This window comes from Sinohyriopsis cumingii, unplaced genomic scaffold, assembly GCF_028554795.1.
Source record: "Sinohyriopsis cumingii isolate HCF-2022 unplaced genomic scaffold, ASM2855479v2 utg002226l, whole genome shotgun sequence".
Taxonomy (NCBI): domain Eukaryota; kingdom Metazoa; phylum Mollusca; class Bivalvia; order Unionida; family Unionidae; genus Sinohyriopsis; species Sinohyriopsis cumingii.
The window spans coordinates 365,525-383,091 of record NW_028316162.1 but is presented as its reverse complement, the minus strand read 5'-3'; the positions used below and the strand labels follow the sequence as shown (position 1 = coordinate 383,091).

At 35.3% G+C, this 17,567-nt stretch overlaps 1 protein-coding gene across 1 annotated transcript in view; it reads right to left on the bottom strand.

Moving 5' to 3' along the window:
* LOC149770911 (E3 ubiquitin-protein ligase rnf213-alpha-like) overlaps positions 1–17,567 on the bottom strand; it is a 512,819-nt gene that overhangs the window by 139,841 nt on the left and 355,411 nt on the right. The window contains exon 50 of the mRNA XM_089948996.1: positions 2,896–3,165. Coding sequence (XP_089805122.1) covers positions 2,896–3,165 — 270 coding nt within the window. The remainder of the gene's footprint in view (positions 1–2,895; positions 3,166–17,567) is intronic.

The following is a 17,567-nucleotide window of genomic DNA, read 5'->3' as shown; positions in this document are numbered from 1 at the left end:
TCTTGAGCAATGTATTGGCCTATGGACTACCCCTGTAATTTTTCCCAGGTCATAAAGGAATGAGGAAGAAGCAGATCTGGTTGTGGTTGGGTCCTAGAGATCTTTTCCAAAATGGAAATGGATCTTCTTGTGCTGAGTGTCATATGGTTTTGGGCACAAGTTCACAAGTAGAAAGACCTTGTCAAATGACTAGATCTCCTTTTCATTCAACTGAGAGGATCTGGTAAGCCTGATATGAGGTATCAAATGAGCCATTTCTAACTCAGTCTCAAGGACAAGGATAGATAATGCATCATCATCTAGAACACTCCAAGCAGGAGAATGGCTGGGCATCAGTATGTTCCTTGGAGGAAGTAACTTAGAAGCACTCTGTGCCATATCCCATACTGGTTATTCATTGTGAGTTGGGACTCCATGTGTTCTAGAAGTGCCAGATGAAAAGGAGACCACTTGTTTTTCCAGTATGATGCTATGCTTACATCCTTTTTGGTGGATGCCACCTGACAAAGAGGTGAAGATGGGACACGAGCTGTGGCATCACCTATATTCTGGGTCCAGGGTCCAGTAGCTAAAGGGGGCCTGAGGGACCAATTATCCCATGTTGGAGGGCCCAACATCTGTATGAATTCATTGGGATAATAGGAAAGAGGGGATACTGATTCTATCCCCTTCCTTAGTCTGGATTTACTGGGCTGACTCTCAATCTTGTACAGGGTATGTTGGTGGAATGGGGAGGGGGGTATCTTGGTTTGAGCCCTATTCCTATACCATGAGTGATGACCAGTGTAAAGCCAGTGACTGGCACAATCTGACTGGTCACTGGGATGGAGTGTTGAGTGACCATACACAGACTGGTCCTTTTGATGAACTGAATGGGTGCCAGAATGGTCAGGTGGCACAGATATAACAGAGGCAAGTTCGTTGTCATTACTCATAAAGGTGTGGTATTGCTCCACCCATTCTGGAGGGCATGACATGCTACCACAGCAGTGTTTGGTGCACTGCAGCTTCTCCCTCTTGGGAGGGTATGACATGCTACCCTGAGACAAGCTGTGCACTTCCTTCCTCATGGAAGGCAGCATCATGCTGCTGCGAATCCTAACCCTAACCCTGAAGAGTTTGGTCCCATAGGCTCCTGGGACCCAGTTTTCTTCCGAGCTGATGATCTAGTCTTCTTACAGTGGGTTTCTTTTTGAGGCTCCATAAGAGAAAAATCTGAAAATTCAGACGATGAGGGGGGATTGGTGTTTTCTCTGCCATATGTATGTATGTCTGGGATTTTCAAGATTCCAGACTTCATTACTTCATATTGTGCAAAAACTACAATAATTCTTACATTTGTATTTTGAACATATGAGGTAGTGTGGGTGAGTGTTATATGGACTGTTCTCCTAGCCACACTTTCCCAATATTGTTCCCTGACATAAAAGCTAACTGAAAGAGAATAATAATAATAATAATAACAATAATACTAACAATATTGTATTAATTTCACACATGAAACTCAACCGTTTTTATGTACTATAATAATGAAGACATTCAGTTGTTAACTTTTACTGTTCTTTAAGAGCAATGCAGACACAAAATAACAAAGCAGTGTGTAAAATAAAATTGTGAAATATAAAAAACCTGCACAGAACTGACGTTTACTCAATGATTTAATTTAGGAAATTATAAATTCCTGTTAATTATTGAAGGGATTTTGTTGCACTATAACACACAAGATTTACCTGTGAACTGATTGTAATTTGAAAATAAAAGGGGTGTATCCTAAACCCTCAAGGGTGGGTTACATTGTAATCACTCAAGAGGACCTTTCTGTAACTAATTACTGAAAAGGGGCAGGGGTTACTGACATAAAAACAGAAGACAAGGCAGATGAATGTAACACTAGATGAAATATTGTTGAAGGGATATTGAACATGGTTTTAACATGCATCAAGCAATTTTTCTCTGGTCATGTTATAAACGACACGTTCCAATAACATGGGATCTTTACAAAAGATATGTGTTCTTTCCAAGGTGCACGAGTGAACCATCTTATTGACATCTCTCCACTCTGTGGGACAATGTGAATACATAGAATGAGTAAGACTTCTGACACAATAAAGTACAAGCTGCACAACTGTGATGGGCAAGATATTTACTGCTATTAAATTGCAAGGTGTTCCAAATAATCTGGACCAATGATGTTCACACCTGGATCCATGCTTTATACATGGACAATGTTTGTGTGTGTGACTTGGATTTTTAATGTAGCTTTAACAATGTTTCAGTCATATCACTATGATGTCTTCAGTGTGGCAGGTTATAGTGATGTCTAGCACTGGGGCATCATGCTGCATCTTGTCCCACCCAGTCACATTATCCTCACACCAGGCCAACCAGTCCTAAAACTAACCTCAAAATGCTGAGTGCCAAGTGAGGCAGTTGCTAGTACCATTTTTACAAGTCTTTGGTATAACTCAGCTGGGGTTTGACTCCACGACCTCCTGCATCCAAGGCAAATGCTCTAACCACTTGGGCTTATACATGGACAAATATGAACAATAATGACTATTCCATTATCAGCAATTTTCTGCATAAATGACAGTTTCCTGGAGCTCTAAAGCCACTTAATGCCGTTATTTTCATTTATGAATGCAAGTATAGGACCAATTTCTGAATACACTGTTATCCTTCTTCTGTGATCTCTCTCATGTGAGGCCAACACCGGATGATTGGGGTGGGTGGGTGGGAGCTTTAAATTGCTCCTAAACTTAATACTTATTCCATCTGATCCCTATCACACTGCACCCTAACTTTTGCAAGACACATTATCATTATAGGCCTGTTACAAGAGGGTGATTTACTTGTTATTATAATAAAAGTAAAATACTGACAAGACAATCTGACCTTGTTCTGAGCAGCAACTGTAGCAGAAATGACCTAAAGACTGGATTGGGATCCACACAGTCATTGAAAATAGTCAGTTCCTTTGTCAGTTGACGAGTCTCCATTTTTCCTTGTCTCCCTGGTGTTGTTGTCATGGTGATGTATCCTAGCAACTTATCAACCACTTGGTCTGATGGAGCAGTGTTGTCAACAAAGCATAGTTGTGACACAACATCCATAAAGAAACTGTTACATCGTCTCTGGTATTCCTTGAACTCTTTAACTGCTTTCCTGAAACATGATACATGAACCAAACTTAAAAAACTGCCAGTTTACAATTCTATGAATTGTAATATGTGAGGAAAAATCTTACAGAATTTTGCTCTTTTCTCTCCCTGAGATCAGTTTCTCCTGAAATAAGAAATCTTTAATTACCTTGGATATTTTTGATTTATGATCTTGGAAGTAATTTCATAATAAGATGTGTCTGAATAAAATTCTGCAGATGATAATATTCAGTACAGTTTCATTCATTATTATGTGCAATTCCACATCCTGCAAATTACTAACATTTCACAGAAGTTAATCTTAAGAACAATTTGTTTGACTTTTGCTACAATATATATGGATGTCCTATGTAGGAAACAAAAGTACCATGAATGTCATATTATACGCCAGTCTTGTGTTTAAATAGTCCTCTACCTAAGTAGTGGTAAAAAGATTTTAAAGATGGGCACCAATGATTGGCACAATTTCTATCTGGGATCAATTAGATATCATATGAAGACTCTGTGCATACCCAAAATCTATAGGACCATCTTTTCAGAAGTAGATATAACAAGAGTTTCATTATGCCTACCATAATGGCCATACTACGAGTCTGATTGCCACCATTTTCATTCATAACAAGATTTTAAAATGGCCATTATGACCATGAAATTGGCTGTCAAATCAGCATCATTTTCATTTAGGATCAACTAGACATCAAATGAAGTCTTTTAGTAAAGGTGGCAGTCTTACAGCTTTTTTTTAAGAAAAAGAATTTCCCCCATTTTTTTCACTGGTTACACTGGCTATGAAAACAAAACCTTGTATATCTTAGGTGTGGTTCAAAGAACATTTAATTCCCTTTATTTTGGTGTATGATTGATGTGTGTAATATGGGTTGTAGAGTATACAGCATGGCCTTACATCAGGTGTGCACATTGAAAAAAAAACTGCTAGCTCTGTTTGGTCATTTTCACTTCCTGGACTTCATTTGTAAACTGTATTAAAAAAAAGAACTTTTTTAACATTTTATATATTTGGTAATTCATTCATTGCACTTTCAGAACCTGGCATTATCTAGTCTAGCAAAATTCATTTTCCCTATTTTAATAACTGCTAGTGTATTTTAGACTAATTCCGGCTGAATTATGAGCACAAGGGAGCAGTCATTTTGGTTAGCTGTGTGCTTAGATCATGTACAATTTCCACAAGCACAATATCCAAAAAAATCAAAGTCACAGTACATGAAAGTAACATAGAGGTATGCCAACATTCTCTCCACTGTGCATGTTGCAAATGTAAACAACTTCACCTTACATCTGCCACTCTCTCAAGTTCGTAATATCTGGAATACCCCCAAAATCCAAATGTCTATATGACCATTCATTTAGGATAATTGAAAATTAAGGTTTGCAAGATGGCTGCTGTGTTGCAGATTCAGTGTTCTTGTAAAAATCCATTTGCAGACCCCTAATAAATACATTCTTCTTGTTAATTATTGGCAAATGGGTGATGTAATAATGTTATATTTTTTAAAAAATTCTTTCGGTTTGTACTTCTCATTGGAGCAACAGTTTGCAAGTCTGTCTCTGTACACATTTAAGACATTCATTTTCTCATACTTTTGATTGCTGATCACTGGAAAAAATGCAGAGTTCCAAAAATGTGTAATGGATACCTGCAATCACTGATTCCCACTCATGATATGTTCTGACCTTAGTAATGTTTATATTTATAAATTTATCTACCAAAGATCTCTACAAAAAGGCTAATTTTGGGACAAAATATTCATACAATAATGCATCATTCCACAAAGTATAATTGATCCAGAATTTAACAGTTCTCAAATAATATAATTCATTTTTAATGGGGCAGGTTTAAAGCTCATGCACATGAAAGTATACTTTATGCAAATGACTGGATATTTTTTCCATGTCTTACAATACAGCAGTGATCCCATTTTTTTCTCATATAAAAACATCTGTAAAGTATCCCAAATATGTTGGACAGATATATTCTTGAAGAACTACTGCAATATGGGAGGTGTAAAAAAAATAGCTTTGATAAAATGAAAGCATCAATAACACAAAACTAAAATTAAATTAGTTCATCAAAGACAATCTAATGGAAACAGAGTTCATGATATAAAGGAGGGATAGGCAGAGGGACAATGTGAATACAAGCATGTTACAATAAAAGCAAAATATTGAGTTTTATTTTTTCCCACAAGTGAAATAGCTGATCATGTGACAAAGTAAAAACAAGGACCTAATTTTTTTTGTCTTCATTTCAGGAGATTTTATATTTGATAGAAGTCTGGATAAATGACTAATAAACAGGAATCCCTTGAATTGACTGATACTCCTCTAGACAAAAGAATTTCTGGGAATTCAAGACAAGACCATTGCTCCCATTTGTTATTTTTCATCAATAACAAGATTTTTAAATTAGCTTATGTGGTGGACAAATTGGCTGTCATATTAAAACAATTTTAATTTTTTAGGACCAAGTTGACATCATTTGAAGTCTTTTGGTGAAAACTCCATGTCAATATGACCATCCATTCAAGGTGAATAACAACAGCAACATTTTCAAGACAGCCATCATGGCAGCTGGATGTATGATTGGTAACATTTTCATTTAGGACCAACTAGGTATCATAAGAAAAAGTCTATTGATGAAAAACCCATTCTAATATAGCCAATAGCCATCCATTTGGAAGGAGCTGTGAAAACAATATTTTCAAGGTGGCCACCAAATTGAACAATTTGAATGATTTCATTGAGGACCAATTAGACACCATAAGAACTCTTCTGATGAAAATGGCTTCCCATTTAACAGCAAAAACAATAACAAGATGTTCAAAAGTTGGCCAAACTGGCTGTAAGATAGCATCATTTTAATTTAGGACCAACAAGACATTGCATGGTGTCTTTGGGTAAAAACCTCATGTAGATATGACTTTTTGTTTTGGAAAAGAAACAATAACAAACTTTTCGTCATGGCTTTTATGGTGACCATAGTGAATATCAGACTGGCACCATTTCTGTTTAGGAATGTCAGCATGAAGAGTCACCTAGGAAAAGAAGATTTTCAAGATGGTCATTGCGGCAATCATATTGGCACCATTTTCATTTATGACCACCTAGACCAGGGGTCTCAAACTCAAACCACCCTGCAGGTCACATGAGGGCATTTTTAATACCCTGAGGTCTGCGTCACCTTTCTTATCTTGCATGACAATCATTTTGCAGGCCACATGATATGGCTTGGCGGGCCGTGTGTTTAAGACCTCTGAACTATACATCATAAGAAATCTTTCAGTGAAAATTCCATGCTGATAAGACCATTCATTCAGAAGTAGTGATAAAAAGACTTTTAAGATATCAAAGTGGCACCATTTTCATTCTGGATCAACTAGATATCAAAATAAGACTTCTGGTAAAAACTTTAAGAGTCAACACAGTCAATACAAGCAGATTATAATAAAAGCAAATATTGAGCTTTATGTATCAATATGACTTTTTTCTTCAGAAGGAGTGGTGGGAGAAAGATTTCCAATGTGGCTGATGTGGTGGCCATGTTCATCCTAATATCAGCACCATTATTATTCAGGACTAACTATCCCAAAAAAGTCTTTTAGTGAAAACCTCATGTTGATATGACGATCCATTCAGAAGGGGTAGTGATAGCAAGTTTCATGATGGCCACTGTGGTGGCCATATTAGACATTAGATAAGACCATTTTCATTTAGTACCAACTAGACATCATAAGAAGTCTATTAATTAGAATCCCATCTGATGTGACCATAAACTCATGAGTAGTGATAACAAGGTTTTCAAGACAGACACTTTGGTGGCCATATTGGATGTTTGAGCAGCACTATTTTAATTTAGGATCAACTAAATCTTGGAATGAAAATGTGTGTAAAGTTTCATGGCAACCTTCCAAGTAGTTAGGGGGAGTAGCAATAACAAACTGATATGGACAAACAAATGATGGACAACAGAACATCCCACAAGCTCTTCCAGACTGTCACCAGCAGAGCTAAAAATGTTGACAATATACACATACTAAGATTTCTGTCAGCATATTTTGTAAAAAAAACCAGTACATTTTATACTATAAGATTGACTGCTGCAAAAAAAATGGGACTGAATAAAAAAATATTTCTTAACAACATTAAAGCTGTGTGCATAAAAGATGGAAAACAATCTGTCAAACCTTTAAAAGATTAAGTACAAGTTTTCAAAGTAGCATATACCATGCATACTAGTGTACAAGTTCAATCCAGCTGCAAACTGCATAGATCCAAATCTGCAGTCATATAAAGCAGTGGCAGATCTAGGTCTATGCAGTTTGTTTGCAGGGTTTCAAAGCAAGAGATATATACACTGAAATAAGTACTTACATGTAGTAACTCTGATTGCATTTTCACCAAGAAGAGAATGCAAACTTGATACAATATATGGAAATTAATACTTTTTACAGAAGTCCAATTAACAGTAAAATCTGCCATACTACAACAAATACTTATGCACAACTGATTATTAGATAAATATACAAACCATATAATGCCTAGCTACACTTTTTGTATACCCGACACATCAGGTGAATAAAGGAAAATAACGCTGAAACTTAAGTCATTCATGCGCACAGAACTCTGTATCTTGGAGAAAAATTTAAAATTGAAACAGCTAATACATGTAAATCTTATGTATGCATCTTTCATAAACTTATTTCATGCAAAAAGCGTGGAAAACCTTAAAAATATACAAGGTAGAAACCTTTCTAGAAACCTTGGACATCCACACCTTTGAACATTATCAGGCAAAACCCTGGAAAAACAGCATTGTCAAACCTTCAACATCCAAGGTTTCCAGGTACAGTTTTCAGCTGTAGAATTGTTTACATTTTACATTTTGAAATATTTCCAAATTTTTCTGTGGGAATCTCTGAAATTTTACAGCAGAGTCTATCAGTGTAAAATAAATTTAAACAAAATACCCAAGTGAGCCTCTGATTGCTCACACAGCTGACATCTGTCTGACAGCCAAATACAGGAACAGTTGGACAGCCAGAGTGTAATCAATGGTTACACAACCCACCTCTACTTTCACTATTTTCCTGTAGCCATTGTAAACATTATCATGCAGAAAATAAATTCTGACTCAGTCATCTTGACAACATTTCTAACTAAAGATCTTCTGTAATCTGAACTTTTAATCATTTTAAAATGTTATATTTTTATTTTTAACAGGCACAATATGGCCATTATTGAGCAGACATATATATTGCCAAGCCACACCTAACTACCTACCCACCCACCAACCTACCATGACAGGGCATAAAAGAATTAAAAAACATTCTTTTACATCATAACACAGGTAGTAAATTGATAATAAACTATTAATGCTTTCTAATTTTTAAAATATAAAAAAAATCATTGTTCTTAAAGTTGGCTTTAAAAGCTAATACTATTGTCCAGCCCTTGAATCCCGATATTATTAGGTGAAAGTCAAAAGCCTGGAGTACTCTTTGAATGACAGTTCATGCATTAATAATGACCCTGATCAGCCACTACAGGTGAGGCCTGTGAAAAGCATGAAGCATTCAGTTTACTCACCCAACTCCTATACTCCTTCTAATGTACAATACACGACTCCCTCGATAACTTGTACCCTGATAATTCGCGAACCTGTTTATAACATGGGGTCAGTCATGGATCCCATTTTTATTACTAGAAAGTACCAAAAACTTTACCCCTATTTGTTGAACATGAAGAAAATTGTGATCAAAATTGGTAAACTGAAACCTTGATATATCGCTCATTTTATCATCAAAAACAGTTGATGTGACCTGGAAATTTGAATCAACATTATGAAATTATCAGCTTTTAATAAGAAGTCATGTATTTTGTTAAAATATCTTTCCAAACAACATTCTTGGTACACTGTAAATAACAACAACATTCTTGGTACACTGTAAATGAAATTTTGAAATTGTCACCAGTGCCTACTTGAGGTAGCACTTTGATAAGTCCCAATTAAATAAGTTTTTTATCGAGTGAAATGCATGATTTAGTTATATCTTTTAGCTCGGTTTAAGTGTAATGCTCATAAATACAATTTACCCTGTTGTATTCCAGTGTGAAATATGTCAATCTATTGTAACAGCTATGTTTGCGAGCATTTCTGTGAGAACCTAATTAAGTGCCGACGTGTTCTGATTGCATAAGTATTTGTTGTATTGTTGCACTGAATTAAAAGCTGACCTCCTTGTATTACCATGTTAATTATGTCTTTTGTATCAAATAAAGAGGGAACTAATTGAAAAAAATGGCATTTAAATCCAACCTGTGTAAGAGCTAGCGGCCCTAGTCTAGTGTCAGGTCAACTTGTTTCAAGCAATCTGTAGAACACTGTTACAATTTGATTTTTGGTGAATGTACTGTAATTCAACTACCTTAAATTAGCATACTCATTCACAAATGTGATCAACGATAGCAAGACAACCAAGAGAAATGAATATCTAATGACATAAAATTCTGTTTTACAGATAACGTTTTATTAATTTATTAATGAAATGCTAGTTTCATAGTTTGTAGTTGATTTGTAATTCCTGAACTGGCACTGATTTCCTCACAGGTCAGAAGAAGTTTCACTCTTTCTTGCAATGAAATTACAGCATCAATAATATTTTATTACAAAACATTAAAAAAATTGACTTTCAATGATGACCGTTGTTTCACAAACTAAATGTTCCATTTTTTTAAATAAAAGGAATTTTGTTTGATTGTGAATATTAGTAAATAACAAGCCTGGTTCCCTGCTTACTATGCTCCTTGCATTGCATTCCACAAGAATAGAGAGCAAGGAAGGGAGCGGATGGGTCAGGGAACCAGACTACTCAACAACAACATAAAGCAGTGATGTAATACACAATGTTTTTGCATACACATGAAGGTTGTTTAAACCATTTGGAATAAAGTTAATGATCTCTCAGCGGTTGGATATCTTGAAAATAAATGTCATTATTACATAAAAACAAATAGCTTCTTTATAAAAAGCGCTTTATTGACAAGAATTCCTAATGCGACTTTAAAACAAGTATTCAGTCATTAAACAGACCAGTTCACTCCCCCTCCCGTGGTCTTCTCTATGTCCAGCAAGGATGCTATCATTTCATATTGTTATAGTGATCCCTCAATAACTCACACCCTCACTTAAAGTGCAGCCTATGTTTTTTCAATACATTTTTCATATACATTGGGCCATAAGTACAATGCATGTGGCAAACATCACTATGCCAAGCAAAGGGGGTTGCCATACTGGTATTCTTCCAGTCAACCCGGTCCCTTGACTGATATTCATACTACACACGTACATGTAACCTGATGGTTATCAAACTTTCCATATTGAAAGTACAGTTATAGTCAGTACCATTATTAGCAAAGTTAATTGCAAAACATTCCTGATATACATACTATAAAATGATTGATTTTCACATCACATTCTCATGGCGTGTACCTCTGTAATTATTAAACTGCCAATGTTTCTATTTTCGGGTATCATGAGTCGTTTGTTCTTAATACAGGACTATTGTTGTTGTTGTTGTAGGGTTTAACGTCATTTTTCAGCACACGATAGGCTATACATGGCGGCTAGTATTAATGGTGGAGGAAGAACCTGGGAAATCCCCGGAAAGAACCACCGACCCTTGAGAAGCTACTGGCAAGTTTTCTCACATACCCACATTGGCCGAATCCGAGACTCGAACCCACGCAGACAGAGGTGAGATGGCAGTGATCTGTAATGGAGAGTGCTTTAGACCACTCGGCCACTCGGGTAATACAGGACTAAAGATAATGAAAAATACTTGCCATTAAGTACTTATCTTAACTAAACCTTTAAGGTATGGATAAATAGGATGTATATTAAATTTAATTTAAAATATGAAAACTATTCTAACTATATGGTATGCATTTCCGCTAGAAGGCATTTCCCATAAAACAAGAATGTGAATCAAATTAAGAAAAAGACAAATTTAAACAAAGTTATAAAATGATCACCATTTGCATACTTTACAAAATGGTATTTTGTTCCATTCTGGTGGCTGTCAGGATTTCAGGATTATCACTAATCATTAAGGTTACACGAAGTATTGTGCAACATGTTTAGTGATGGTGAATTTGACATGCATTCATGCATATATCCTTGTGCTTTCCAACACCGGATTATAAGGTCTGTCGAATAGACCATGCATAGGAAAATAGTTTACACTTTTATGTACAATTATGTTTACATGTTAGTGATATTTTTACATATTTTTGATGACTAGTTATTTGTGTTGTTTTTTGTATGACATTTGAACGCTGGACCACATAAATTAACTTTTATCATTGTACACTGTAACCATTTGCAGAGACATGGGTGCTTTGGAAACCAGGATACAAGGAGGCAGTTTAATGTGGCAGGTGGTCTACATAAATGGAACATATTAGACCAAAATTTTAGATTTCATACATTTTGCCTTGAATCAATTATTAAGATACCAACAAAGTGGTTAGAAATTTAAATTCAAATTTCATTAATTAATGAAGTTTAGAAAACTTAATTACCAATTGTGCTACAATAGATAGTTCAGCATGTACAGAAAGACATGAACCGAGAATATGAATATTCCAGACCCTTGATTTTGGGGAACACCATAATGTTTTGGATTAAAACTGTGTCATTATTATTATTATTATTACCAAAATGCATGGAGAATTGTGTTACTGTCTTCAACATTAAATGCTGCCTATGGCCAATACACGAGGTCTTCATACCTCTTTTAGGAACTACTGTCAAGGTTGTTCAGGACTGACTAGAATCCATTTTATTTGCAACCAGAGTGTGCAGAAAAAGAGTTAATGTTCAGTTTCTCTAAGTTTCATTAAAAATCTACTTCTCTTTGCCACTAAATGGATTATTCATAAGTATCAGTGACATTTCATTTTCACCACATACAGACTGCATATTGCTGTACACTACAAGTCTGCAGACGAGAAGGTATGGCATTATTTCTATTATAATATATTCTTTCACACAATAACTGCTAAATGGTACATAATAATTAATTGAAGGAAATGGAACATTACTATTGCCATAAGTTTTAGCCATTTTTTCCCAATCAGACTACCATCCCCCACCCATCTGCACTGAATTGTGCATTACCAATAGTCCTTGATATGGGACGTTATCACTGAATAAACATACTTATTCCTACTTCCAAATGCACTGGTCAGAAAGGGCTTTCTGAGTATGATGGGATGTAAGTAGGTCTAACATGGATGAATCAATGTGATCATAAAAACAAAGACTTAACTCATGTCTGTAAACCATAAATGTAGGTCACTATGATCTTTTGTTTTAAGGGCATTGTACTAAAAGAGATACATCCAGCTATTAAGTTTCATGGCTGGAAAATAAACAGTACTCCAAGAATGAACTTTTAACACAAAATTTGAACAAAGGCACAGAGCATAAAATATATCTCATATAAAATTCTTGCAAAAAAAATAGGATGAAAAATTTGTCAAGATGCATCCACTTCATTATTCTAGGTTGGACAGCATGCATACAATATAGCAAAAACTCATGTGGTCATTAGCAAGATGCAAAAACTTGAGCCTCTTTTGTTGCAGGAGTGTGGCAGTAACAGAGATGTGCATAATCAATTTCATGATTATAATCCTAAGAAATGAACATCAAACACAAGTCAGTGAAGAATGACATATGGTTGACACTTACCTACTACTAAAATGGAGAATTAGCGGTGCTCAAAAAGATGCTTCTCTAAGTTATATGATTTTATATAGGATGGTATGTATAGAACATGTAAGAAATCTGTGGTCATGAGATAAATGCAATAACTTAACTGATGCCAGTAAGATGTGAAATACAGGTCTCAGTAAACCTTCTTTGGAATGGATATGGTACTAAGAGCGATGTACATGTATACACTTAGTTTAATGACTACAGCATGAATTGTAAAAATGTAAACTGAACCAAAGTCAGTGAATGTCAAATATGGGACACCATGACCTACTTTTATGATGAAGGTTCAGTACTTATCTAGATGCATCCTCTTGCCATGTTTCATTATTCCATACAGTAGATAAAATACCAATCTGATCATAAACTAAATGCAAAAACAAAAGCCAGCAAAATGTCAATGTAGGTTGCAATGACCTTGTTTTGTTGTATGGGATGCATACAATGTTCTATGAGTGGTGGAGTCTTTATTGATATTATACAATTAGTCCTTGGATTGCCCTGGGCTTTGCCAATATCGCAAATTGTGATTTTTTTTCCTTATTAGCAACAAAATATACCATCTGCTGATTGTTTTGGTGACAACCTTTTTAGCTGTTTAATTTGTACATATAATCATGGATTTGGAGTGAAGACATTCAAAGGGACCATGAAAGGAAGCCATAAACTTGGATACACAATGCACTGGTATCTATCTGTTACATAAACAAATCTGGCCAAGTGGTCTAAAGTGCTAACCATTACGGATCACTGCCATCTCACCTTTGTCTGCATGGGTTCGGGTCTCGAGTTTGGCCAGTGTGGGTATGTGAGAAAGCTTGCCAGCAGCTTTTCGTGGGTCGGTGGTTCTTTCCAGGATTTTCCCAGGTTCTTCCTCCACCATTTATACTGGCCGCCATGTATAGCCTAACTTGTGCTGAAAAATGATGTTAAGCCCTACAACAACAACAACAACAACAACAACATAAACAAATCCTTTGTTCGTATTGACAAACCCATCTCTACAGTGCATTGTTACATCAAAATCTGCTTAAGCTGACATCTGCCTTGAGTACTGTATGCTGTGATACACTCAGTCATGCTACTGGACTATACCTACAATCAACCAACCTCTGAAGAAGCAAACTGAAACTGCTACAATTAACTGAATGATGGCTAATCCTTCTGTTGTTTTTTAAATGTACCAATAAAATAATTTTGCTGAAACTTCAGAGAAAACTGATTACCTTTGATGTACTGATTGCTGGGTGTAAATACAAAGCAAATGGAAAAAAATCTCAATCAGAATTATATACTGTCAACAGTGCAACTTTATCATGGGTAAATATAAGTTAGATGTTGCGTGTTCATCATTTCACCCTAAGAGTAAGTTAACAAAATTAACAGCATTTGGATTTAGTGCAAATTCATCAGACAACACAGTCACTGAACTTGATGTTATACCTGACAGTCCGACATCGTCTGCATGTAGTGATGGTAATAATGCTTCAAGTGCAACACCACATCATAATGAATGGGTCGAAGATTCCCGAAAAGTTAAACTTGGACGTCCATGGCTGAGATATGATATAAAGTTAAAGCGGATACTCTGTGATATATGTATCAAGGCACAAGTCGTCAATTCATTTTCAACTGGTTGTGATATTTTGAAGAAGGATTGTGTCACCAAACATGAATCCAGACAGGGTAAGTAATATATGTTAATTTTGCTCATTGATCTTTTACTTTTGCCATCAATCCCATGTTTGACTCCAGGGATTTAAACTACGTGACAAGAAATATCAAAACAAACAAGTTTTGCATAACTGAAAATAATTTATTTCTCAAAATACAGGAGTGAAAAAAATTAAAATAACTTACAGCATGGTGAATGAATTCTGATTTCCCAAGAGTCCTTTCAATTCCAATAGTTCCAAGAAATCCAAATACGTTCCAATGAAAAATGCCCCTTCTGTGTTGAACTTTCAAATGTACAGAAAGATTTCCAAAGAATTCAAATAGTCAATGAATAAATTTAGTTAATACCGTACAGTTATTCTAGTATGTCATGCAAAAAATAAATGTTTTGAAAAAACAAGTTGGGTGATTGAATTCAAAAACATGCAGATTGGGACTTACCATTGGGAAGATTTTTGCAGCATATTTAAGCATCGTTTTCACTAAATATTCACAGATTTTTCAGGTCCAATACACTTGAAATTCCCAAAGGACACGCTATTTCTCCCTGTGGAGTGTGCTATGCCCCCACCAACATGCCCCCGTTTCATATTCTGATCAGCTATGCCCAAACTGCACAGTAGCTAAAGGTCAGACTCAAGCCTCTTCCACATACTTCAAAGAATAGGCCTGTTCTACAGTGAGTGAAAGCACTAGCTATTGATTGACAAATAAACAATGCCCTTTTTTTGTCATATTACTATGCCTAAAATGGGTGTGAATTTATGTTAAAAGTTCCATTGTGGTCTCAAGCTACCATACATTTTTTTAACCATTTCCCACATTTTATATCCCACCTTTTTTCCTTATTGTTAACTCATATATGCATATAACACTGCTTACTAAATAACATATTTATTCTGAATTAGTTTTTTGCTTGCACATATGCTCTGTGATATGTTTCTTCATTCCTTCATTTAATTTAATGATGGTAATTAATGCTTATATATACAGTAAATAAATACCAGGTGTTGACTCGTGTAAGTTTAATTGGTGGGAATGGAGATCCTAGTTTGTTTGTGGAGAAAAAATCTACAGCATTCAGTGATCATTCTTGGGGTTTAGGAAACAATTCACTGCCAGCAAAGCATGTAAAACACGGCAAACATTTTTTTCTGAACTCCTGGTTGACAGAGATGTACTTTGTGAAGCTAGCCATAAAAGGGGGGAGGGGCCATTTAATTCCTGAATGTATGAAATCAACGTTCACATTATATGTCACTTATCTTACACTGTAAAGTATGATCATTGGGTTTTAGTATTAAAATGTCATTTAAAGTTTTTAACAAAACTATTACACCTCTCTCTTGATAACTTGTGCACAACAGGGTCCACAAACATAGACTGCACTACTAGCGAGGCGTTAGTTACCAAGGGACCTCCAAAAATTGAAAAAAAATCGCTTTGACATCGAGAAAACCATGGGGGGTGGGGTGGTGTCGTTAGGGAACTGGGCTGTTTAATGACTGAATCCTCATTTTACAATCACGTCGATAATAATTTTTAATAATGCGCTTTTTCTAATGAAGCTGTTTGTTATTCTGTTTGAATAACTTTTTTCTCTCAAAATATCCAACAGATGAATGATCGTTCCAACTGGTTTGAACAACCATCACGTGTATGCGAAAAATCTCTGTATTATGTCACTGCTTTTTGTTTTCTTGATGAGTCTGGTTCCTGTAGTGGTATTTAATAGTATCTTGCCAAATCGGTAGTCCACAATTTAGGAACTAGACTAACTGTTGATACACCACCAAACAAGATTCCTTTTTTTTCAAAAACACACGACATTTATTTCATGACACATCTACGTCGAAACTCAATTTTTTATTTTTCAATAAGTACAATGTTAATGTCGTGATTTCATTGGAAGTAATAATGAAATTTCTTATCATCCCTGAGAATATCTCTAAATGCCAGTTCAAGAATTCTCTGAAACTCGCTTGCCCACAATGGTCCATATCTGTGAAATCAAGCTCTTTATTTTACGAAGTACATGTATTCATTTTGCTTTGCTGCCTTGTTATCTTTGATCACAGTTATGAAAGAGTCAGTTAATTGAAGATAGTTTATACATACACAATAACGTTTATTACAGTGTTCGATTGATCAAATGAAGTGAGTTCACCTGACATATGACCGAGGCCACTAGATTTTAAGTTAGTCCAATTTTTGTGACTTTAACTTTTCTTTTATTCCACCTCCTTTTCTTTATTCAAAAGACATTATTAACACGATAATATAATAGAGGTCAGCTTTTAATTCAGTGCAACAATACAACAAATACTTCTGCAAGTCAGTTATCAAAATATGGTTGGCACTTAATTAGGTTCTCAGAGAAACGCTCGCAGACATACCTGTTACGGTAGATTGACGCATTTTACGTTTAATTACAAGAGGACACATTGCACTTATGATGATTACACTTAAAAGGAACTAAAAGATGGAACTAGAACACAAATTTCAATTGATAAAAAAATTTTTTAATTTGTATTTATTTATTAAAGTACTGCCTCCACTCGGCATGACATTTTCATTATTGAAATTTCCTTACATATCATTAATTGCAGTGTACTAGGAATGTCATTTGGAAAGAAATTGTAAAAAATTGTATGAGTTATTTTTAAATTTGATATTTCATTGTGTTGATTAATATTTCCAGGTCCTATCTACCGTTTTCAACGATAAAATGAGCAATACATCAAAGTTTCCATTACCAATTTTGATTGTGATTTTCTTCAAGTTCAACAAATAGGGAAAAATTTTGGGGGTATTTTCTGATTTAAAAAATGGGATCCATGCCTGACACCACATTATAAGTGGGTTCACGAGTTATCAGGGTGCGAGTTGTCGAGGGAGTGGTGTATTTGGAAAATAATATACATAACATA